The sequence below is a fragment of the Pieris napi genome, chromosome 15, assembly GCF_905475465.1.
Source record: "Pieris napi chromosome 15, ilPieNapi1.2, whole genome shotgun sequence".
Classification (NCBI taxonomy): Eukaryota; Metazoa; Arthropoda; class Insecta; order Lepidoptera; family Pieridae; genus Pieris; species Pieris napi.
In genome coordinates, this window is record NC_062248.1 from 2370769 (window position 1) to 2394937 (window position 24169).

Here is a 24169-nt window from a genome sequence, read left to right on the forward strand (position 1 = left end):
TATGTATTTCTTTTTTGATGTTTTTAAGTGTACATTGTGTTACGTATATGAATAAATGATTTTTGACTTTTGAATCTGTACCTTCATCCTAATCTCTTGTTAACAACAGAAGCAAACGAACGATAGTTTAGCCTACAATATCAAATTACCAACATAAGGAAATTCTATCTGAAATAACGCGTAACCATTAGCCGTATATTATTAGTATACCTTATTCACTTCATGTGATCAGACAAATTAAAAACTACCAGTAAAGTGAGGCGATATTTATTTCCAAAATAAAAATAATAACGATTATGCTAACTTATATTCGTCAAGAAATCGATTATTAAATTATTGTTAACGTATTTTTTAACTACACGTATCTCCTATTATAAACGTCGATAAAATAGACAAATTTATACGCGGATCGTTAAGAGTTTAATTCTTTCGCTTACATCACAATCAGGAAGTGGGCATTGTCAGTTTCAGCAAAACAAAAGCGCGAATCTAAAACTAAAACAGCGATTCCATTGCTTCATTTGTTTGGACTAATGTTCTAACAATATTGTGAATGTAGTAATGTAGACGTTTCAATAAGTTTTCAATTGGCACCGATGTTATATTTTTGTACTCTCAATGCCACGAGGCCATTGCTTCAATGAAATTAGTCATTACTTCCATTGGTATTGGGTAATTGCAAATGTTTTTAGATCAAGGCTTTAGTTATTAATCAGTTCACGAGAATGAAACAGATGCAGAATTGGAAGAAAGGATCAATTCTAAATTATTTTCTTACTGTGAAGGAAACATCGTGAGGAAACCGAATTATCTCGAGTTCTTCGCGAGTTTAACGCATTGAACGGTGCTTATCAGGATATATTCGGTAGTGGGCTGATCGGTTTTAGACAAAGCATTGTTGGGTGCCTATCTCGAACCTAATTCGCTGTTTTGCTGATGATTTTTCTTTATCTGCTTTACCAAAAATTTCTGGTAACGTATGCTTCTATATCTTGTATATATTTTAATATTTTTTTGTAACACTTATTACAATTGTCATACATGGAAGAAGTAGGTAGAAGTAGTAGAAGTAACTACTTCTACGAGACTTAGATTTTTTTAAATTTTAAATATTAATGCCAAAAGTTTCGTCATTTGTTGAACAGTAACAACCTCTGACCACACTTGATTTTACCTCGCGCATTTATTCTTCAAAATTATAATTCTTTATTAGGCAAGTAAATCAATCTTTAGATTTAAGAGAAACGTAATCAAACACAAGATTTAATGTTAAAGTCAACACATTTGCGAGCCAGGCTTGCACTTAACATCAGGTGAGTTTGCTTCCTGTTACGGGGCGTCCATAAATAACGTGAGGTGTTTAAGGGGGGAGAGGGTCGAGTCAAATCTCATTTAATCTTACGTCTCGGCAAATATCACGCAATTTTTTTTCTGATAGAAAAAAAAATAGGAAAACGGTTGACCCTAAAGGCCATCTCTGCAACTTCCCGCTAACTCCATACCTAAACGCTCAAATAACTTTTTTTTTACTGATTTTGTTTTAGTCGTAAATAAAAGCAAATTTTTCTTTTTACAATAACAATCCAGCGCGTTTACGTAAGAAACCCACATTTTGAAAAATCTCACGTGATATTGGGGGTTGGGGGAGGGGGTTGAATAAAATCTCTCGACATCCCACCAGGGGGGGAGGGAGTCACAGAAAATTAAAAAAAACACCTCACGTAATTTATGGACGCCCTTACAAAACACAAGTTCTAGAGCAGGTGATGAAATTGGTTAAATATTTAATAATTAAAACAAATATGATATAAAATTCATTTATTTGGTCCCTCTTCAAAATAGAATATACATATCACAATCGTATATTCAACACATACATTTTGCACACATTTTCAGTCTTATAAGTACCTAATCTATTTCTTAAAATATCAATAACTACTTCTTATAATATCAAGCAATATTAATTTTAAATTCTGTTAACAAGTATATGAAACTGATAGTCGGAATATACTGATAGTATGAAGGAAATAACATATCTCCTAAATTACACTGTAACTATACTTTGCTGTATATCCGAAGTTATATTGTAACAGCTAGCGCAATTGACTTTTAAATATATTTTTAGACCAAAAGTTAAACTGAAATTATTTGACGTTTATGAAAAAGCTAATGTTTCTGTCACTAATGTCTGAAACACGCAATGTATATATTTTTGGACTATTTTTGCTGACACATTAATAACTACGAATTAATAGCTATACATAGCTTCCTCAACATATGACTTCAATGTTTGATCCTAGGCTAATTAATACAATAGTGGTTTTTTTTTTACTTTATATAAATAGTAAAATCAGATTAAAGATGAAGCTGAAGGACAGTTTTGTTCTGCAGACTTGAAGTACACAATAAATATTCGTTTGTCAATTATTATTTTTCGATTAAACAAATAAATAATTGTCTAATTAGATCTAATCGCAAGGTCAAAATAATAGTACACTAGGCTTACAATTAACAAATGGGGCATAAAGTTTCGAAGCCGAGTTGCACCGTTCTTCATATATATTAACTTCAGCCTTGCTATTCTGTAACTCACTTTTCGAACTCACACAGCGGTTTTTACAGCGGCGGTTGCGCTCAAATCAGTCGTAAAGCAGTCATTTTACGATTAGGCATTCTGATAATCAATAAACTACAAGACAGAATCGCTAGGCTGGCGAGCGAACCAACTCTATCTGTCAAATGTTTTTAACATATAGGAGAAAAAATTGCGCTCACATTATATGAGTCAAAGATTTTTTTAACAATTCTCAATAGGCCCATACCGCTGTCTGAACCAGGTCATTCCCCTATAATCCGGCTCATACACGTCCGGGATTTCCTTGTCGATCGCTTCACAATACACCATTTTCACGGAGGCTTCGCCAAATAATCTCTCCTCGTATTTTATTAGCTGCTTAAAGAATCCAGTGTTCGGTCGTATTTGCGGCCTGTAAATGATTAATTACGTGTACCTCAGTTAGTTTTTGTTACCAAAGTACCAAAATATTAAAAAACCCGTAAGGGATAAAACATTAGTACTAAATATAAACATAGTTGTATCGCCAGAGATGATGGCTAGCGGCCGGATGGGGAGGTCTTTGATCCCTTGGGGGATGGGACGGACATTTTATTGAAATTAAAAAAAAAAATATTATCTGTATTTATTTCCCCGGAGTTGATATCGACTAAAAGATGGAGGGTTTTGGCAGAAATGACTCACGATGTCCAGATAATAAAAAAAATTCTACAGCTGTGATACTTTTTTAAAATTATGTAAAAATTTAAAATTTTGTAAAATAATTTTACACATAACTTCAATCCGGTAAAAGTGTTTTCTTTAAATGAGAATTGTATTTTTACCTTCGCCTTTTCATATGGTGATACGCGTCTCTGAGTGTCATTTTGTGCCATTTAATAAGGTATGCTAAGCACAACGTGACGGATCTTGATACACCAGCAACACAATGAACTAATACCGCTTCATCTCTTGAGACTACCTGTAACAAACAAATTTGTAATTTTTTCCTTAATATGTATAGATGTCGTATAGATGATATTTGATGATTGCTCACTATACTTTGTGTGCATTATTATTTGGCCGGGTTGAAATGTTCGTAGGCTAACATATTTTTTTTTTATTATTCAATAAAGCCTTTGAGAGCGATACAACGGTTTTAGCGGTAAAAATTTTCGATACGATTTTTATAGTACAATTTGTCTTCTGCCTGAAAATAGGCTTCAATTTCGGTAATTACCTCTTCATCAGCGCAAAATTTCTGTCCAGCAAGCATTCTTTTGTGGTCAGACCTCCATAACAGGATGTACGGGAAATTTGGTTTAAATAAATAAATGGGTACTTACTTCATTTATTAAGTCAGCGACGCTTTCCATATAAGGATGCATGTCGGAATTGGGTGTGTCCAATAGTGGTACATAATGTCGCGGTACATAGTCTTCTGGTGGTGGTGGTAGTTCTGGGGCGGCATTTACCACCAGACTTGGTCGCAGGGTCTTAACAGCGCCGGGCAAAGCGTGTGCTCCACATATGTAAACGAAATCAATGACCCGTGATACGCCTAGGGGACAGCCTCTGTAGGAAATATATTCATTTAATGACCAAGCTAAATAGTAAATAAATTATTGAAAAACAAATCGATAATACGAGAACCAACTGAGAAACGAAATATTTTTAATTGGGCAACAAGTTTCAAACAAGTAAGTATTTTAATAAGCTTCTGCACATCTAATCACACTGGCGAACTTATATGTCGGGAAATATACTTAAATTTCCAAAGGCACGAAGTGATGTTGGCAATATCGGTATTATGTATATGAATTTCAAGTAACAGAAATAGTATCGTCCTACAAATTGTTTATAAACACTCAAATCACATTCAACATCAATCAAGCTGTTTCGATCGACTCATTGCATAGCAAATCCCATTTTGTAATTACTTTGACCCAGTTCATAAAATGCTGAGCAATTATCGTCAATTTTCTAGAGGCGCGAGGCGTGTTTAAATTAATGTAATTAACCTGGAAGACCTAATAGCTAATGATGATTAACTGTATTATATAGAACGAGACGATTACACCCTATGACTTAAGCTAATTTTTAAATCATATATGTCGCAGCCAACTAGCTTAATCAGCCGTTCAATTAACAGCCTAGCCGTTTAACTAACGGCCTGAAAGATATTCAGCCGTAGCTTTTGTTACAACATTAAATAAACTGGCTGGCTAATGCTTAGGCCATTCGTACGATAGAGTCATTATTTGGCAGAAATAAAAAAGATAAACATGTGACATAAAAAATATTTCTTATAAAATTAAATTGTTTAAGTCAAATTCACATTATTATTGTCACTACACTCTTCCATTGTACTTGTTGTTTTTCATTAAACTTTGGAAAACACCATCAAAGTTGGTGGTTTTCCGACGCCAAATTAACAGTTTGAAAAGTTTCGTTTCGAGTTTGAGAGAGGCAGAAAGAGGAATTAAATTTAAATTAACAATCTAGGCAAGTAATGAAACGTCATCGATCCAAGTCATTTGCCTAGCCGTTTAATCAACTGGCTGAACATCTTTCAGGCCGCTAGTAAAATGGCGCCGTTTAGTTAAACGGCTAGGCTGTTAATTGAACGGCTGATTAAGCTAGTTGGCTGCGACATATACATTATATGAGATAGTTAAACTAGCTTTGGAAATACTTTTTAGTATATTTATAATTGTACATTTGTAATTGTATATTTGTACATTAAATACGACATATTTGTATTATGTATTTTGTGTTATAAGCTGACGTCAAAGAAGTGTATCTTTTTCAATTATCTATATATTTACGAAGTAGTTTTGGCACTTATAAAAACATCAACAAAGCGTAAACAGTCCACATTCCACGAGGTTGTGTCACTTTGGATACGAGCCAACCACGTCTGACCCTAACGAACTTGCTCTAATCAGAAAACTACGCATTTGGTTTTGTTTTTACATCTATGGCAAAATGAAGATAAAAAGTTTTTATGTTTAATTCTATGTAATCTGTAACTGTCATTACTAAAGGCGCGGTTAATTTGCTAGTCTCTAATCTGTGATCACTTGATTTTGCTACCAAATATTTTGCATAGTTTTAGACAATTTAAATTAAAAGAATTAAAGAATTAATTAATTTTTGTTTGAACTACACCTTCTACAAATATTATTTGTAACTTTGTTAGACCTTAATTTCTTAAATTTAACTTCTGTAATTATCACTATCATCTATTTTAATGTTAAAAAAACATATGTTTGACAAATTATGAAATCATATTAAATAATTGATCTCTTGCTACGTATATTGCTTTAACATGCTTTTATGTGAAAATATTAAAAAAAATTGTATCTACGTAAACTAAATCGTCATATAATATAAGCTTTATAGCTATTATAGGCTTTATAAGATTGTTATTATAATTTTTAAGAAACATCTGGCACATTTAAGACATAACTTGATTAAAAATTATATATACTAAATTAAGAAAACATATTTTGGAACTCAACTTAAAGTGACTGTCATTCATAAAAAGTTATCGAAAACCATTTAATAAATAAACAATTTAGCAATGTATTAAGTAAATTAATTATATAGGGATAAATAATTGAAAGACTTCAAGTACGACTGTTAGAAAGTCAAAGTTTATATAAAATTTAAACAATGTGTGTAATAAAATACCTGTTCAATTCATCTCTTATCTCTTTAGACACATCTGCCACGACAGAAGGCCTACTAGCAACCCTCGCAACCTTATCTTCGGCCGGAAGAACTTTCATTTCGAGAATATATATTTCAGAATCAGACTCACACTTTCACCATTTATTTTCACTAATCGTGTTTTATATCGAAATTTTTTAATGTGCGCACGCGGCCCAGTCAGAATGCGTACTGGCGACTGAAAATTCACTGGGCTGAAGTATGAATACCTGTATCTCGGATGCCTGCAATATCCGGCATTCCACGTCTATTTTTAAACCATGGAGACTCATTATTTGTTTACGTCGTGTTGTCTTTGGCGAGAGGGTAATTTGTGTGATTATTGCTTTGAGAATAAATTTGATAGTGTTTTATATATATATAAATAAATAAAAATCGTAGTTTTTATTTCTTTGCAAGTCATTTTATGCTTATATAATATAGTTATAAAATAAATGAACCTTTGCTAACGGCTCACCGCGAATAGGTATATAATTCATAAGAATAAATTTTGAAAAAAATTAAATAAAACTACGATACACAATTGAGTTTTTTTAAATAAATTCTAATAATTAATAATATCTCCCGAAAAGGCTTTAATTTTCTTGTGATTTGTCGAAGTTCGGTACATAGATAGCATAAGTTAGTGGTGTATAAATCAAAGCGCCTGGAGATAATTTAGAAGCAATGTTTCATTAGAAAACATTTAATATAGTTTTCACGCAAGCCTGCGATTAAATAAAATTGGCAATAAAAAACGATTTATTATGAGCATTAAAACAATTTTAATTCCCTTCAGGGTCACGATTTCAACACAGTTTTGCGTGTGTCACCGCGTAGGTACAATGATTCCAATAATTATCGCTTCGTTAATTATATTATTTTACTATATCTTCACAAGAAATTATAATTACTGGAAAAAGAGAAACGTGGTACATGATACACCACTACCCATATTTGGAAATCATTTTCAAAATGCTGCTGGATTGAAAAGTTTAACAAACGTTCTGACCGAACTCTATTACAAGTATCCTGATGAAAAAATTGTTGGCTACTTCAAAGGCAGTCAACCTGCACTCGTCGTCCGTGATTTAGACATCATACGAGACATTCTCAACGTGGACTTTACCTATTTTCACGCTCGAGGCGCAGCATTGAACCCTGAAACTGAGCCGCTCTTGAAAAATTTGTTCCACGTCGATGGAGATATTTGGAAATTGCTTCGAAAACGACTCACTCCTGCATTCACGGGTACAAGATTAAAGAACATGTTCCCCTTAATAAGTCAATGTGCAGAAAAGTTGCAAGCGCTTATAGAAGATAAAGCTAAGCGTGGAGAAGATTGTGATGTACGTAACCTAATGTCGCGCTTTACAATAGAGTTTATTGGAGCGTGTGGATTTGGCATCGATATGGATACAATTTGTAATGAAAATTCTGCCTTCCTACATCTAGGAAAAGTTGTGTTTCAAAGAACCGGGAAAGATGTCCTCCTACTTGGTATAATGGATTTATTTCCACAGACAAGAAAATATATACAACTCGCTGACGATACGTTGTACAACTTGATTGCTGATATAGTTCTAACTGCTTTTAAATGGCGCAACTACAAGCCGTCGGGTCGTAATGATTTTATAGATGTTTTGTTACATTTATCTCAAGAAGGAAAGATTACTGGAGAGTCTATCGAGAAACAAAATCCTGATGGAACACCAGCCACCATAGAACTCACATTAGATGATGAGCTGTTGGTTGCTCAAGTGTTTGTTTTTTACGCGGCAGGATTTGAGACATCTTCTTTTGCGACTAGTGTCACGCTGCATAAACTAGCATTTCATCCTCAAATACAAGCTAGGGCACAAGAAGAAATTGATGAAATCCTTGAGAGTTATGGTGGTAAATTGTGCTTCGAAGCAGTCAGTAAGATGACATACTTAGAAATGGTATTCAAGGAATCCATGAGAATGTTTTCATCTTTTGGCTTCTTGCAAAGAGTCTGTTGCCAGAGATACACCTTTCCTTCGCTTGGCTTAACGATAGATCCCGGTGTAATTGTCTTTATCCCCTCACAAGCAATACAAATCGATGGAAAATATTTTGAAAATCCTGGCGAGTTCCGCCCTGAAAGATTTTCTCCTGAATCCACTTATCACCATAAATATTCTTATATGCCATTCGGCGAAGGCCCAAGAGGATGTATTGGTAAGTTATCTTTTACTATGATATTTCTGCATGTCGAGATGCTATATGATTCGCAGCATAGGAAGGGTTTCGTAATCAGATTGATAATTTCTAGAGGTGGTACTACCACCTTCCTTCGTGTTCTACAGTATGGTCCCCTTATGGGTAAAGGCCTCCTCCGAAACTTTCCATTTGGATCTGTGCTTTGCTTCCTCCATCCATTTCTTACCAAAAACCTATATGATGTCGTCAGCCAGCTTTTGTTCTCTTCCCAAATTTCTTTTACCTGGAGGTCACCTTTAGGTGGCATCGGTAGTCCATCTTTTGTCTGTACCCCTTGCAATATTGCAGATTGGAGATTGTTACCACCTACAATCGGGCATGATGACCATTTATTGGAGCTCTTTGACTATTATGACTTGCAATCATTCCGACGAAATTAACTTCCAATAACATTGATACCCCGTATATCAATTAATTTATTGATATACGGGGAACATGAATTATTCGGGCCGGTGAGATCATCCTCTGACTATAAACAATAGGGTAACGTTAATCATGAATCTAAAACCGTATTTTTACATACTTTGATTAATTATTTACTAGTAATTATAACAATCAAATATACTAGTACAGTATATTTACAATTTTCTTAAACTACAAAGTAATAATAAAAACAAATTTAAACAGTTTGGTCCCTGTGGCAGTGTACCATTTACGCTGGCAACATTTCCTCGCCGTATTGCGATACCTATTCGTTGAGCGAGGCAAGCACCAGCTCAGGGAACACCGGTACTATCTATCTTTGCTAAAAGAATACATCATTATCCATATTAACACCATCTATTACCGTTAGTTAATATCCTGAAAATCACCCGACGACAAAACTCCCCATTTTAGTAAATGTTCTTATTTCTACACAAAATGGTTTGTTTATCACATGAATATCATTTCATATATCATCATTCGCAGGCGCTCGACTCGGTCAGATGCAGTCACTGGCGGGACTGGCTGCTATTCTGCAGAAGTTCACCGTAGAGCCTTCAGACAAAACCCCCATGGAACTACCTGTTAATCCATGGAGCAACATTGTACAGGCAGTGAAAGGAGAAATACCATTGAAATTAAAGCTTCGGAAGTAATTAACTGTATTATTAATATAGCTTAATTTTGATTTCTGCAGTTTTACTACCCTATTTTATAAACTTACTAGCAAAAATCTTAGCCACAGCAACGCTTGGTCGAACCAAGCGTTGCTGTGGCAACCCTGAATGACTACTTCACGACTGATTTGAACGCGACCGCCGCTGCGAAAACCGCTGTGAGAGTTCGAAAAGTGAGTTACAGAATCGCAAGGCAGGAGGACTTGGAATTGGAATTGTTCGGATTAAGCTGCAGCTGAGTTTCATCATCGGACATCAAGGCAGAATACGAAATACCACCCGTTTCAACAAGACGTCCGTCGTTCCACATCTAAGCGTTTTTTCATGCAGTTTCTGCCACGCGCCACCACTATGTGAAAGCTGCCCACTGAAGTATTTTCGACCTAATTCAACTTCTTCTTAATAGGCCGGCAACGCTCTCGCGAGCCCTCTGGCATTAAAAGTGTCCATTGGTATCACTTAACATCACATGAGCCTCTTGCCCGTTAGCCTCCTGTTCTATAAAAAGTTTTTGTTTTGTTGAGTTTAATCCTACAAAGCCTCAGATTCGTTAGTTTTCCGCCAAGAAAGATCCGTTTAGCATGTCTTCTGAACTTAGTACTTCACACAGCTTATGGTAGCCACAATACTTGGGGTTGCCATATTGAAGGTGAAAGGAATCGACACCATTGAGTGGAAAAACAGCCAATCGCATCGAATCCGACGTATTAGTACTAATAACGCTCTCTAGTTTCAGATATTGTAAACTAATGTTGATTGCAGATGATATTGAAATCGTTGTTTAAAGTTGTTGCTATTCTCCAATAGATGGCGATACTAGAATTATTTGTAGTAAGGCCGGTTTTTATAATTTATGTCGATTAGATGTTGACGGTACTTTTGCTATTTTTCGCTAGTCAGTTAAGTTATTTGTTAACAACAAACTAGATCACTACACATCCGTTCCTTTTTCTCACATATGCTTATTTTCTCTATTTCACGTAATTTCTAGATACTTTTTAGAGTAAACAATTTTTCAGATGTAAAAATGATGATAAAAGTGGAATACATTCACTTTTTCTTCTTCTGGTGTAATAGATAACATTCCGCGAGTTGGATCTGTTTGCAAAGTAACTCTTGGGACTCTTTTTTTACTTATTTATGCGGGCTTGTTGTTAACGTGTGTAATTTATTAGTATATATAAATTATTTATTGTTTAAGACGTTTAATTCTCTTAGATAAGACCCATCAATACAGATTATAGATATTGTTATTTAATACTGTTTACTCATTTTAAAGTCAGTTCAATATTATTTAATTATTGGTAATTGAGGATTAAATAATAAATATATTAAAACTTGAAATATAATTGTGGTGTAATATTCCCAATCGAATTTCGAGTTTTGAATCCATTTCTCCAGTACAAAATTGTCTTGAATGTTATGTTTATAATGTTTATAAAGAACAAAGCGATTGGGTTCTTTGCTTTATAGGCGTGCAGCATTACTTTATATAAAATAAGTTTGCGTAAGCCTTATATGATAAAAAACTTTGTAAACATATATAAACTTTAATATACCACTTTCAGAGATGCCCACATTTTTGCGTTCATTTAGACAAGCTTACTTATAATATTAATACTTTATAATATTATAGATATAGAATATAATGCACATTTTTACGGAAGGTCAACAAATAGATCTTTAGTAATCATTGCCTAAAAAGCGCTTCATTTACCTAAAAAAATCTTATAGTTAATACTTGAGTATGAGTTTCGTTTTAAATCAAGATTCGATGACACTCAAAACACACTTAGCACTTAATCTTACTCCTATCAAAATATGCTGCAAATTGCATCATTAATTACCCTATGTAAACGCATCCAGTTTTGATACTCAACAAGATTGTGTTCACTAAATCTCATTATCGTTATTTACCTCATAATATAATAATTTTCCTGCATAGTATATACATACATATACATATCTAAATGGTTCTGTTTGTCATACCTCGTTCTTATCTTTCCATAAAGTCCCGGCAGATAGCTGGCTCCCTTATTCAGTTGTCACTTTCAAACTTAGCAGACCGGCGGTATGTTGATTGTGTTATTCCCCATAATTATTGCGTTGATATTTCTATATACGACGCGAAACTTTCGATATTGGAGCAAGAGAAATGTGAAACATGATTTTCCAGTGCCACTTTTTGGTAATCATTTCAGAAATCTATTTGGTATCAAAAGCCTTACACAACTGACAACGGAATTGTATTACAAGTATCCAGAGGAGAAAGTGGTTGGATATTTTAAAGGCACTACACCGGCCCTAGTCATTCGTGACCTTGACATTGCCAGACATATTCTTAGTGTCGACTTTATTCACTTCTATCCAAGAGCACTCGGAAGAAACCCTGAAATAGAGCCATTGCTAGGAAATATTTTTCATTTAGACGGTGATAAATGGAAACTACTCCGACAACGCTTGACACCAGCATTTACGACTGCCAAACTAAAAGCTATGTTTCCTTTAGTTATAAATTGTGCTGATAAGCTACATATTGTAGGAGAAAAAATAGACAAGAACGGTGGAGATTTCGATGCCCGGGAGTTGATGGCTAGATTTACAACGGAATTTATCGGTGCTTGTGGATTTGGAATTGAAATGAATAGTATTAATAACGAACACTCAGAATTTAGAGAACTCGGTCGATATATGTTTAGCCGATATTTTTATGATATTGTTTTAATGGGGATCTGGGAATTATTCCCCGAAGTTAGAAATTTAATACGTGTCAGAAAAACGGATCTAGACGATGCAATATCTAAAATTGTTTTATCAATATTTGAGCAACGAAACTATAAGCCATCAGGAAGAAATGATTTTATCGATCTCTTGTTAGAGTTATCTGAGAAAGGCAAAATTGAAGGTGAATCTATTGAACATATTGATAGCAATGGAGTATCCAAACATATAGTGATGGAACTAAAAACGATTGATTTGATCGCTCAAGTTTTTATTTTTTTCGCTGCTGGTTTTGAAACATCATCATCAGCCACTAGCTTTACATTGTATCAACTAGCATTAAATCCTGATATACAGAGTAAGATTCAAAAGGAAATAGATGAAGTTCTGGCAAAGTATGATGATAAACTCTGCTACGACGCAATTTCGGAGTTAATTTATCTTGACATGGCGTTTAAAGAAGCTATGAGATTGTTTCCATCTTTAGGATTTCTGCATAGAAAGTGTGCAAGACAATACACTATACCCCAACTAGGTATTACGATAGATCCTGGCGTAAACATTATAATACCGATTCAAGCGATACAAACCGATGAAAAATATTTTGACAATGCTAAAGAGTTCAGGCCAGAGAGGTTTGCAGACGGTAAAAACATAAATAAATATGCATATTTGCCTTTCGGAGATGGACCTAGAGCTTGTATAGGTGAGATGAAAATTAGGAGAATGTAAAAGTATATTAATAGAAAATAACGATTGCATACTCGTAGTTTTGATAGTTCATAAATCAGGGTTTTATAAGGGCTTTCGCCCATGTCCCACACAACAGCGTCGAGGCGTTATATATTGTATATTAAAATAGCGTGGATGTTTATGAAATTTTGTCAAACATGTGTTAAGTTTAATGTACGTTTACCTATAAGAAAGGTATAACGAACAGTTTGAGCCGATAAGGGTTGTTGAAATTTATATCATTTTGAGATGTCATCGTCTATATCATTCTGTAAACAATAGTCCAACATTAATCTTGAATCTGAAGCAGTTTCATTTCATAAAGGTTAATAAACTATCGACTCATATATAGCCAATTACAAAGCGCGAGTTTAAGATTTTTCACGAGATATTTTTAGTTAATATCCTTTAATTAATGATTTTTTTAGTATTTTTTTTTATTTCTACACAGAAATGTAGTTTATTCGCATGTAATCACATGTAAATTATTTTATATATATCATCATTCACAGGCACTCGACTTGGTCAGATGCAGTCTCTGGCGGGACTGGCTGCTATTCTGCAGAAGTTCACCGTAGAGCCTTCAGACAAAACCCCCGTAGAACTACCTGTTAATCCATGGAGCAACAATGCCCAGGCAGTGAAAGGAGGCATACCATTGAAATTAAAGTGTCGGAAGTAATGAACTGTCATTAATCTTAATAAATATTATAGATTTTATTTTGATTTCGGCAGTTCCACCTATGCTGAATTTCTCTGTAATATTAGCTTCCGTTTGGTAAACTTATTTAAACACCTATTAAATACTGAATACATGAATAAACGACTTTAGGAACTGAGGTGTCAGGAAAGTTAGAGCTTTCGTATGTATCTATCTGAATTTGTAAAACTATAAAGTTGGTTTATAAAAATATAAGGAAACTGTTACATGTGTTTATATTGACACATATATTCAAAAATCATATTGTGTCATTCGCATAAATAAATAATAAAATTAAATTAAAATCGTTTAATTTCTTACGTGCTAAAAATAAGAGACGGCTGCAAGTTGCAGGTAAAGAGCTCCGCGAAAGTTCCACCATGTTGTCCAAAATCACAATAACCAAATAGTTTTTGGTTAATGTGATTTTGTTGGTTGGCAACACTGCCTGATCCGCTGTGTTCATGGACGTTTGTTGTTTGTACCGGTGTTGAGGAAATTTAAGTTTAAGTGCAAAATACCTGCGTTTTACTCATTTCTACACTCCAGCCCCTTCCTGTAATATGTAGCTATTTCGTTCATTGAGCAATATGTCTAGCTGGTATTACTATTACTTTAAAAAATAATATTAGATATGGGTATCCATTTGCATTCCACATTCACAATATAAAAATACAATAGCTAATCACGAAGCTAAACTTACTATATATTATTGTCATAAAAATAATGGAATACTAAACAAGTTGACGTCAACAGCGTTTAATAGGTAAACTCTTGATTTAGAGAAAGTCATCCTACTATTGTGCATTTTGTGGTGCATCTGGAGGATGTTCAACGAGTATATTTCACGGCTTTGAATGTTGTTCAACGTGCTGTAACACTAGCAACAACATTGACAAGTTTTTTTTAAATCTGACGAAACATCTACCCTGTCGCACAAATACAAGGATAACTTGTCAGAATCGTGTCAGTTTAAGAAATCCGATCTTGATATGAATAAGGAGATACATAATCGGGCTTTGCTCTTGATCGAAGACATATGTTATTATTCTAATAAAAAATTGAACTTAATAAAATACAAAATTTGCTTATTTATTGTTTCTAAGGCGGAACAAAGTTCGCGTTAACTAAAAATACGTTATAAACAATCGTGATTGTTTAGTGATAAGATTTCTGGTTATAATTTAAAACAGTGTATCATATAATCAAAGCCTTAAAAACATAGTTTAAAGGCTTTCGCTCCAACTGTACGTGAATATCTTTAATACAAATATTTGAAAAAAGATACGATTTTTATCAAGTCAAGACTAATAATCTCTACAGAAGAAAATAAAGTTTATCATTGCAATTTTTCATGTATTTTAATATTTTATTTATACTGCAAAAGTATTTAATCAACTCATTCCATCACAATCATAAATAAACAATTTTTATGTTGTCAATAAAGATAAGTATATCTTTAAAAACTGTTAATAATCTAAAGCAAAATTTTACATTAATACCTACTTTAAAGTACAAAAGTAAATTGTAGAGGTGAAAAAAATGCGTCAGCTAGTTTAGCTTTATAAAACAGTATTGCCACGAACATTGCTTCCTATAGCCTACATGTAATAACCATGGAATAATTAAATCTGATTTCGAAATGTCAACGTCAGATCTTAATAAAATCCATTAAAAATTACATTTTTGATACACTATTTTATAATTAAGAATTTGTATCATTTGTAACGCGAAAAAAAAAGTAAATTTTCCAGGTGTTCCATGTGTATCATAAAGAATCTTGCTATATACTTTGAGCGAGACCAGTCACCACCTGTGTTGATAAACAATAAACTACAAGCTCCCTCCTTATTAGATTGCCAAATCGTAAAATGACTGCTTCACGACTGATTTGAGCGGTACCGCCGCTGCGAAAACCGCTGTGAGAGTTCGAAAAGTGAGTTACAGAATCGCAAGGCTGTACCCAAAAATGGGCGTGTACCGTCATCGACGCCGGTGAGTGAAAAACGGCCATTCGCTAATCGAAAAATTAGTTCTAAAAACGCTCTCTAGTATCCGATATTGTAAACTAATGTTGATTGCAGATGATATTATAATCGTTGTTTAAAGTTGTTGCTATTCTCCAATAGATGGCAATCCTTGTATTCTGTCTGGTAAGGCCGGTTTTTATAATATACCTAGATATGTCGATTAGATGTTGACGGTGCTTTTGCAATTTCTCGCTAGGCCGTTAAGTAATTTGTTAACGACAATTAATGCTTGTTTCCTCAATTTCACGCACTTTCTGGATACTTTTTAGAGAAAACATCAATTTTTTAAAGCAAGAATGATGATAAAATTGGTATAAATTCACTTTTTCTTCTTCTGGTGTAATAGATAACTTTCCCCCAGTTGGATCTGTTTGCAATGTAACTTCGCGTTTACTCTTTTAAGCTGTTTTCTAGTGGTAACTATTTATTTTTATTTTGACTTGTTAACTTCACGGTAGCTAGCGCCTTCACCTCAATCGGTCTTGATGACTATTGTGGTCTCTGGCAGAATGACCAGCGCTGTGGAACTTTCTGCTCTTCAGCATAATGCTGAGCCAGGGCCAATTACAACCACAGCACACACACATTGCACACTCGAAGCGAACCGAATGGGAAAAAGGAATTTTTTGATATGTCTTATTTTATTTTTTCTTTGAGTATTGTTATTTTGTGTGTTTATGTGTGTGTGTTTATCGTATATAATATATGTTATGTCTATGTCTATGTCTAAATGAAGTACTATGGTCTATGACTTGTAAACATTTCGACAACACCGACGACCTATTTTATTACCCCGTTTATAAATAAGTTATTTATCATTTAATACGTTTATTTCCCTTTAATCATCAATAGCAAAATAGATATTGTTAATTAATACTTTTAGGGATAAATAGTAGGAAATTTAATGATAAATATATAAAGACTCCAAATATAGTTGTCATGTAATATTCCCAAATTCCATTTGTCCTGTACAAAATTACCTTCAATGTTTTATTATAAAGTTTATAAAGGACAAGGCTTATTTATGTTTAATTGCATGCTCTATATAAAATAAGTCTGAGTAAGCCCTATATGTACCTAAATATATTGTCACCCAGTTTCCGAGAACTATTAAATTCAAGGTTTTTTCAAACAGTGCCAATTAACTTACTCAACATTACATTAACATTAAATATACATGTTAACTAAACAGGCCAAAGGTCAACAATAATAGTATTATTAACTACTCTACAGCTACATTATTGCACGAGTCTCTGACACATTTTTGCATTCATTTTGACAAGCGGTTACAACTTAAAAATCTCTAAAGGTTAATAAAATATCGATTTTTAGTAATTATTGCCCAGGAAGCGATACATATACCTAACAAAATATTCTAGTTACTTAATACTAGCGTTTTGGTTTTTAATCAAGATTCAAGGACATTACAAACACACTTTGCACCTAATTGTAACAAAAGATGCTGCAAATTGCAACATAAATTTCCCTGTCTTCTTCGGTACAGGTATATATTTGCTTCGACGCATTCTTTCTTTTAACAGTTTATATCAAACATAATATTACATAGGTTATTGGTCCGTTGTGTTTGTCCTGACAAATTCAGCCAGCTTAGCTCCTTCCAGAAGCACAGAAGTCTCTTGGGCACTTCACAGGCTTCACGGAGCGACCTCACTGCTCCAAGCATTTCTGCACGTTGTTTAGCCACAGCCTCGCATTCCTGGGCTACTTCGGTGACTGATTCCTCTGCACAAGGGACTTTCTATAGCGCCTAGGACAAAAAGATGTTTATTAAGGAGACAATGGCCCGTAATTTTCCCTATTATTGTTTTGAGATTAACATAATATTATATTTACTAAAACTAATTATCGTAAGAATGTTTCTCTTATATAATCTAATAATAGTATGAATTAAGTCAAACTTAATATCTAAATGATGCTTGTTATCTTTCCTTAAACGCCCGGCAGACAGCTAGCTCCCTTATTCAGTTAGATTTTCGCTTGCAAACGAAGCAGACCGGCGGTATGTTATTTGTGTTGTGCCTCGTAATTATTGCGTTGTTATTTCTGTATACAACGCGAAACTTTCGATATTGGAGCAAGAGAAATGTGAAATATGAATTTCCAGTGCCACTTCTTGGTAATCATTTCAGAAATCTATTTGGTATCAAAAGTCTTACACAACTGTCAACGGAGTTGTATTACAAGTATCCAGAGGAGAAAGTGGTCGGATATTTTAGAGGCACTACACCGGACCTTGTCGTACGTGACCTTGATATTGCCAGGCATATACTTAGTGTCGACTTCATTCACTTCTATCCGAGAGCACTCGGAAGAAACCCTGAAGTAGAGCCATTGCTTGGAAATATTTTTCATTTAGACGGTGATAAATGGAAACTACTCCGACAACGCTTGACACCAGCATTTACTACCGCCAAACTAAAAGCTATGTTTCCTTTAGTTATAAATTGTGCTGATAAGCTACATATTGTAGGAGAAAAAATAGATGAGAACGGTGGAGATTTCGATGCCCGGGAGTTGATGGCTAGATTTACAACGGAATTTATCGGTGCTTGTGGATTTGGCATTGAAATGAACAGTATTAACAACGAACACTCAGAATTTAGAGAACTCGGTCGATATATGTTTAGCCGATATTTTTATGATATTGTTTTAATGGGGATCTGGGAATTATTCCCCGAAGTTAGAAATTTAATACGTGTCAGAAAAACGGATCTAGACGATGCAATATCTAAAATTGTTTTATCAATATTTGAGCAACGAAACTATAAGCCATCAGGAAGAAATGATTTTATCGATCTCTTGTTAGAGTTATCTGAGAAAGGCAAAATTGAAGGTGAATTTATTGAACATATTGATAGCAATGGAGTATCCAAACACATAGTGATGGAACTAAAAACAATGGATTTGATCGCTCAAGTATTTGTTTTTTTCGCTGCTGGTTTTGAAACTTCGTCATCAGCCACTAGCTTTGCATTACATCAACTAGCATTAAACCCTGATATACAGAGTAAGATTCAAAAAGAAATAGATGAAGTTCTGGCAAAATATGATAATAAACTCTGCTACGACGCAATTTCGGAGTTAATTTATCTTGACATGGCGTTTAAAGAAGCTATGAGATTGTTTCCATCTTTAGGTTTTCTGCATAGAAAGTGTGCAAGACGATACACTATACCCCAATTAGGTATTACGATAGATCCTGGCGTAAACATTATAATACCGATTCAAGCGATACAAACCGATGAAAAATATTTTGACAATGCTAAAGAGTTCAGGCCAGAGAGGTTTGCAGACGGTAAAAACATAAATAAATATGCATATTTGCCTTTCGGAGATGGACCTAGAGCTTGTATAGGTGAGATGAAAATTAGGAGAATGTAAAAGTATATATTGTAGTAGAAAATAACGATTGCATACTCGTAGTTTTGATAGTTCATAAATCAGGGCTTTATAAGGGCTTTCGCCCATGTCCCATACAACAGCATCGAGGCGTTTTAATATCGTATATTAAAATAGCGTGGATGTTTATGAAATTTTGTCAAACATAAGAGAGGTATAACGAACAGTTTGAGCCGATAAGGGTTGTTGAAATTTATATCTTTTTTGAGAGGTAATTTTCTATATCATTCTGTAAACAATAGTCCAACATTAATCTTGAATCTGAAGCAGTTTCATTTCATATAGAATTATAAACAATCGTCGTCCCAAGCCAATCACAAAGCGCGAGTATAAGATTTTTCATGAGATGTTTTTAATTAATATCCTGAAAATAATCTGAGGTCAAAATTCCCCATTTTCATTCATTTCATGATTTTTTAGTAAATTTTCTTATTTCTACACAAAAATTTAGTTTATTCGTATGTTTGTTTATCACATGTAAATTATTTTATACATATCATCATTCACAGGCACTCGACTTGGTCAGATGCAGTCTCTGGCAGGATTGGCTGCTATTCTGCAGAAGTTCACCGTAGAGCCTTCAGACAAAACCCCCGTAGAACTTCCTGTTAATCCATGGAGCAACAATGCACAGGCAGTGAAAGGAGGCATACCATTGAAATTAAAGTGTCGGAAGTAATGAACTGTCAAATAAATATAAATTTTAATAAATATTAAAGATTTTATTTTGATTTCGGCAGTTTTACTGCCCTATGCTGAATTTTTCTCTAATATTAGATTCCGTTTGGTAAACTTATTTAAACACCTACTAAACATTAATGAACGACTCCTAGTACTGAGTTGTCAGGAAAGTTTGACCTATCGTCAGATTCGAAAAACTATAAAGTTGATTTATAATAATATAAGGAAACTGTTACATGTGTTTATATTGACACATATATTCAAAAATCATATAGTGTATAATGTAATTTTACTATATCCAGTCATTTACAAAAATAAATTATAAAATAAAATTAAAATTGTTTAATTTCTTACGTGCTAAAATAAGAGCCGCCTGCCTTTTGCAGGTAAAGAGCTCCGCGAAACAAGTTCCTCCATGTTGTCCAAAATCACAATAACCAAATAGTTTTTGGTTATTGTGATTTTGTTGGTTGGCAACACTGCCTGGAACACAGCGGGTGTTCATGGGCGTTTGTTGTTTGTACCGCTGTTTAAGAAAAATAAAGTTTAAGTGCAAAATACCTGCATTTTACTCATTTCTACACTCCAGCTCCTTCCTGTAACATGTAGCTATTTCGTTTATTGAGAAATATGTCTAGCTGGTAATACTATTACTTTAAAAAATAATATAAGATATGGGTATCCATTTGCATTCCACATTCACAATATAAAAATACAATAGCTAATCACGAAGCTATACTTACTATATATTATTGTCATAAAAATAATGGAATACTAAACAAGTTGACGTCAACAGCGTTTAATACGTAAACACTTGATTTGGAGAACGTCATCCTACTATTGTGCATTTTGTGGTGCACCTGGAGGATGTTCAACGAGTATATTTCACGGCTTCGAATGTTGTTCAACGTGCTGTAACACTAGCAACAACATTGACAAGTTTTTTTTAAATCTGACGAAACATCTACCCTGTCGCACAAATACAAGGATAACTTGTCAGAATCGTGTCAGTTTAAGAAATCCGATCTTGATATGAATAAGGAGATACATAATCGGGCTTTGCTCTTGATCGAAGACATATGTTATTATTCTAATAAAAAATTGAACTTAATAAAATACAAAATTTGCTTATTTATTGTTTCTAAGGCGGAACAAAGTTCGCGTTAACTAAAAATACGTTATAAACAATCGTGATTGTTTAGTGATAAGATTTTTGGTTATAATTTAAAACAGTGTATTATATAATCAAAGCCTTAAAAACATAGTTTAAAGGCTTTCGCTCCAACTGTACGTGAATATCTTTAATACAAATATTTGAAAAAAGATACGATTTTTATCAAGTCAAGACTAATAATCTTTACAATAATCTCTACAGAGTATAAAATAAAGTTTATCATTGCAATTTTTCATGTATTTTAATATTTTATTTATACTGCAAAAGTATTTAATCAACTCATTCCATCACAATCATAAATAAACAATTTTTATGTTGTCAATAAAGATAAGTATATCTTTAAAAACTGTTAATAATCTAAAGCAAAATTTTACATTAATACCTACTTTAAAGTACAAAAGTAAATTGTAGAGGTGAAAAAAATGCGTCAGCTAGTTTAGCTTTATAAAACAGTATTGCCACAAACATTGCTTCCTAATTAGCCTACATGTAATAACCATGGAATAATTAAATCTGATTTCGAAATGTCAACGTCAGATCTTAATAATATTTCCATTAAAAATTACATTTTTGATACACTATTTTATAATTAAGAATTTGTATCATTTGTAACGCGAAAAAAAAAGTAAATTTTCCAGGTGTTCCATGTGTATCATAAAGAATCTTGCTATATACTTTGAGCGAATAAACTACAAGCTCCCTCCTTATTAGATTGCCAAATCGTAAAATGACTGCTTCACGACTGATTTGAGCGCTACCGCCGCTGCGAAAACCGCTGTGAGAGTTCGAAAAGTGAGTTACAGAATCGCAAGGCTGTACCCAAAAATGGGCGTCCACCGTCATCGACGCCGGTGAGTGAAAAACGGCCATTCGCTAATCGAAGCCGGCATATTAGTTCTAAAACGCTCTCTAGTATCCGATATTGTAAACTAATGTTGATTGCAGATGATATTATAATCGTTGTTTAAAGTTGTTGCTATTCTCCAATAGATGGCGATCCTTGTATTCTGTCTGGTAAGCCGTAAGGCCGGTTTTTATAATATACCTACATATTATGTCGATTAGATCTTGACGGTGGTTTTGCAATTTTTCGCTAGACGTTAAGTAATTTGTTAACGACAAATAATGCTTGTTTCCTCAATTTCACGCACTTTCTAGATACTTTTTAGAGTAAACACCAATTTTTTAAAGCAAGAATGATGATAAAATTGGTATTAATTCACTTTTTCTTCTTCTGGTGTAACAGATAACTTTCCCCGAGTTGGATCTGTTTGCAATGTAACTTCGCGTTTACTCTTTTAGGCTGTTTTCTAGTGGTAACTATTTATTTTTATTTTGACTTGTTAACTTCACGGTAGCTAGCGCCTTCACCTCAATCGGTCTTGATGACTATTGTGGTCTCTGGCAGAATGACCAGCGCTGTGGAACTTTCTGCTCTTCAGCATAATGCTGAGCCAGGGCCAATTACAACCACAGCACACACACATTGCACACTCGAAGCGAACCGAATGGGAAAAAGGAATTTTTTGATATGTCTTATTTTATTTTTTCTTTGAGTATTGTTATTTTGTGTGTTTATGTGTGTGTGTTTATCGTATATAATAAATGTTATGTCTATGTCTAAATGAAGTACTATGGTCTATGACTTGTAAACATTTCGACAACACCGACGACATATTTTATTACCCCGTTTATAAATAAGTTATTTATCATTTAATACGTTTATTTCCCTTTCATCATCAATAGCAAAATATAAATTGTTAATTAATACTTTTAGGGATAAATAGTAGGAAATTTAATGATAAATATATAAAGACTCCAAATATAGTTGTCATGTAATATTCCCAAATTCCATTTGTCCTGTACAAAATTACCTTCAATGTTTTATTATAAAGTTTATAAAGGACAAGGCTTATTTATGTTTAATTGGATGCTTTATATAAAACTAGCTGACCTGCCTAACTTCGTTCCGCTCTATAACCTTATAATATCGTTGTTACTTTAATTTAACTTATTTTAGGATTTCATTAATGTTAAGTATTACATTAATACAACTCTTTTGCAAATACAGAAATGTTTTATTGCTTGCCATTGCGAAAGAAGCATGGCAGTTTTACACATTAGGCATCTTCTCTCTAGCGTCAATATGGCGATACTGTATGTTAAGCACTTTCTGATATCCAACATCTTTTGATCAGGATCAAAGCATGGTTATGTCTCCTCATTCACCTCAAGATCGGAATTTCTTGAACTGACACGAATTCGACGTAAAATGATGCGTAGTTTTGTCAACAGATGGCACCATATGGTTTTTGAATTCGTAAAATTAATTAATTTATTTATTGTTATTCGATAACTTATCCGATATTTTATTGCTTATTCTGCTATTCGGGACGGAAACAAATCCAACACATCAAAAACCATGGCAATCGGTCCAGCCGTTCTCGAGTTATAAGTGTTGTAACAAACACAACTTTCTTTTATATATATAGATAAGTCTGAGTAAGCCCTATATGTCCCTAAATATATTGTCACCCAGTTTCCGAGAACTATTAAATTCAAGGTTTTTTCAAACAGTACCAATTAACATAGTTATGATAAATATACATGTCAACTAAACAGGCCAAAGGTCAACAATAATAGTATTATTAACTACTCTACAGCTACATTATTGCACGACTTGAATATTTGTTTGAAAAAATCAAACATAATATTACATAGGTTTTTGGTATGGTAATTTAGCCAGCTTAGCTCCTTCCAGAAGCACAAAAGTCTCCTGGGCACTTCACAGGCTTCACGGAGCGACCTCACTGCTCCGACGATTTCTGCACGTTGTCTTACCACAGCCACGCATTCCAGGGCTACTTGGCTCACTGATTCCTCTGCACAAAGGAATTTCTATAATGCCAGGGACAAAAAGATGTTTATTAAGGAGACAATGGCCTGTAATTTTCCCTAACATTGTTTTGAGATTAACATAAAATTATTATATTTACTAAAACTAATTATCGTAAGAAAGATTCTCTTATATAATGTAATAATAGTATGAATTAACTCAAACTAAAATCTAAATGATGCTTGTTATCTTTCCTTAAACGC

At 33.7% G+C, this 24169-nt stretch overlaps 4 protein-coding genes across 5 annotated transcripts; 3 read left to right on the top strand and 1 right to left on the bottom strand.

Annotated features, from left to right (window-relative positions):
• Positions 1 to 1803: 1803 nt before the first annotated feature.
• On the bottom strand, positions 1804 to 6476 carry LOC125056735 (dual specificity protein phosphatase 14). Of its 2 annotated transcripts, XR_007118103.1 has the most exons (5): positions 6251 to 6476; positions 3901 to 4129; positions 3400 to 3536; positions 2724 to 2987; positions 1804 to 2693 (listed from the first exon to the last, which is right to left on the bottom strand). XR_007118103.1 is itself a non-coding variant. In XM_047660010.1 (4 exons), exons 1-4 carry the CDS (start codon positions 6346 to 6348, stop codon positions 2798 to 2800), a joined length of 654 nt encoding a protein of 217 aa, XP_047515966.1. In that variant the 5' UTR covers positions 6349 to 6476; the 3' UTR covers positions 1804 to 2797. The 2 variants fall into 2 exon arrangements, 1 of the variants encoding a protein (XP_047515966.1); XM_047660010.1 differs by having other exon boundaries at positions 1804 to 2987.
• Positions 6477 to 7079: 603 nt separating this feature from the next.
• On the top strand, positions 7080 to 9623 carry LOC125056734 (cytochrome P450 6B2-like). The gene is made up of 2 exons (XM_047660009.1): positions 7080 to 8470; positions 9422 to 9623. The coding sequence occupies exons 1-2, from the start codon at positions 7114 to 7116 to the stop codon at positions 9589 to 9591; spliced, it is 1527 nt and encodes a 508-aa protein (XP_047515965.1). The 5' UTR covers positions 7080 to 7113; the 3' UTR covers positions 9592 to 9623.
• A 2011-nt stretch (positions 9624 to 11634) lies between these two features.
• Positions 11635 to 14064, top strand: LOC125056803 (cytochrome P450 6B6-like). Its single transcript, XM_047660091.1, has 2 exons — positions 11635 to 13039; positions 13578 to 14064. The coding sequence occupies exons 1-2, from the start codon at positions 11686 to 11688 to the stop codon at positions 13745 to 13747; spliced, it is 1524 nt and encodes a 507-aa protein (XP_047516047.1). The 5' UTR covers positions 11635 to 11685; the 3' UTR covers positions 13748 to 14064.
• Positions 14065 to 17761: 3697 nt separating this feature from the next.
• On the top strand, positions 17762 to 19946 carry LOC125056793 (cytochrome P450 6B7-like). Its single transcript, XM_047660083.1, has 2 exons — positions 17762 to 19171; positions 19725 to 19946. The coding sequence occupies exons 1-2, from the start codon at positions 17818 to 17820 to the stop codon at positions 19892 to 19894; spliced, it is 1524 nt and encodes a 507-aa protein (XP_047516039.1). The 5' UTR covers positions 17762 to 17817; the 3' UTR covers positions 19895 to 19946.
• Positions 19947 to 24169: the final 4223 nt, after the last annotated feature.

Bases quoted from the DNA above. Each gene is read 5' to 3' on its own strand.
- LOC125056735 (XM_047660010.1), bottom strand. From the start codon at position 6,348: ATGAAAGTTCTTCCGGCCGAAGATAAGGTTGCGAGGGTTGCTAGTAGG. The intron at 4,130-6,250 runs GTATTTTATTAC...TATTTCCTACAG, and splicing joins ATAAGAGATGAATTGAACAG to AGGCTGTCCCCTAGGCGTAT. The intron at 3,537-3,900 runs GTAAGTACCCAT...TGTTTGTTACAG, and splicing joins TCGCTGACTTAATAAATGAA to GTAGTCTCAAGAGATGAAGC.
- LOC125056734 (XM_047660009.1), top strand. From the start codon at position 7,114: ATGATTCCAATAATTATCGCTTCGTTAATTATATTATTTTACTATATC. The intron at 8,471-9,421 runs GTAAGTTATCTT...CATCATTCGCAG, and splicing joins AGGCCCAAGAGGATGTATTG to GCGCTCGACTCGGTCAGATG.
- LOC125056803 (XM_047660091.1), top strand. From the start codon at position 11,686: ATGTTGATTGTGTTATTCCCCATAATTATTGCGTTGATATTTCTATAT. The intron at 13,040-13,577 runs GTGAGATGAAAA...CATCATTCACAG, and splicing joins TGGACCTAGAGCTTGTATAG to GCACTCGACTTGGTCAGATG.
- LOC125056793 (XM_047660083.1), top strand. From the start codon at position 17,818: ATGTTATTTGTGTTGTGCCTCGTAATTATTGCGTTGTTATTTCTGTAT. The intron at 19,172-19,724 runs GTGAGATGAAAA...CATCATTCACAG, and splicing joins TGGACCTAGAGCTTGTATAG to GCACTCGACTTGGTCAGATG.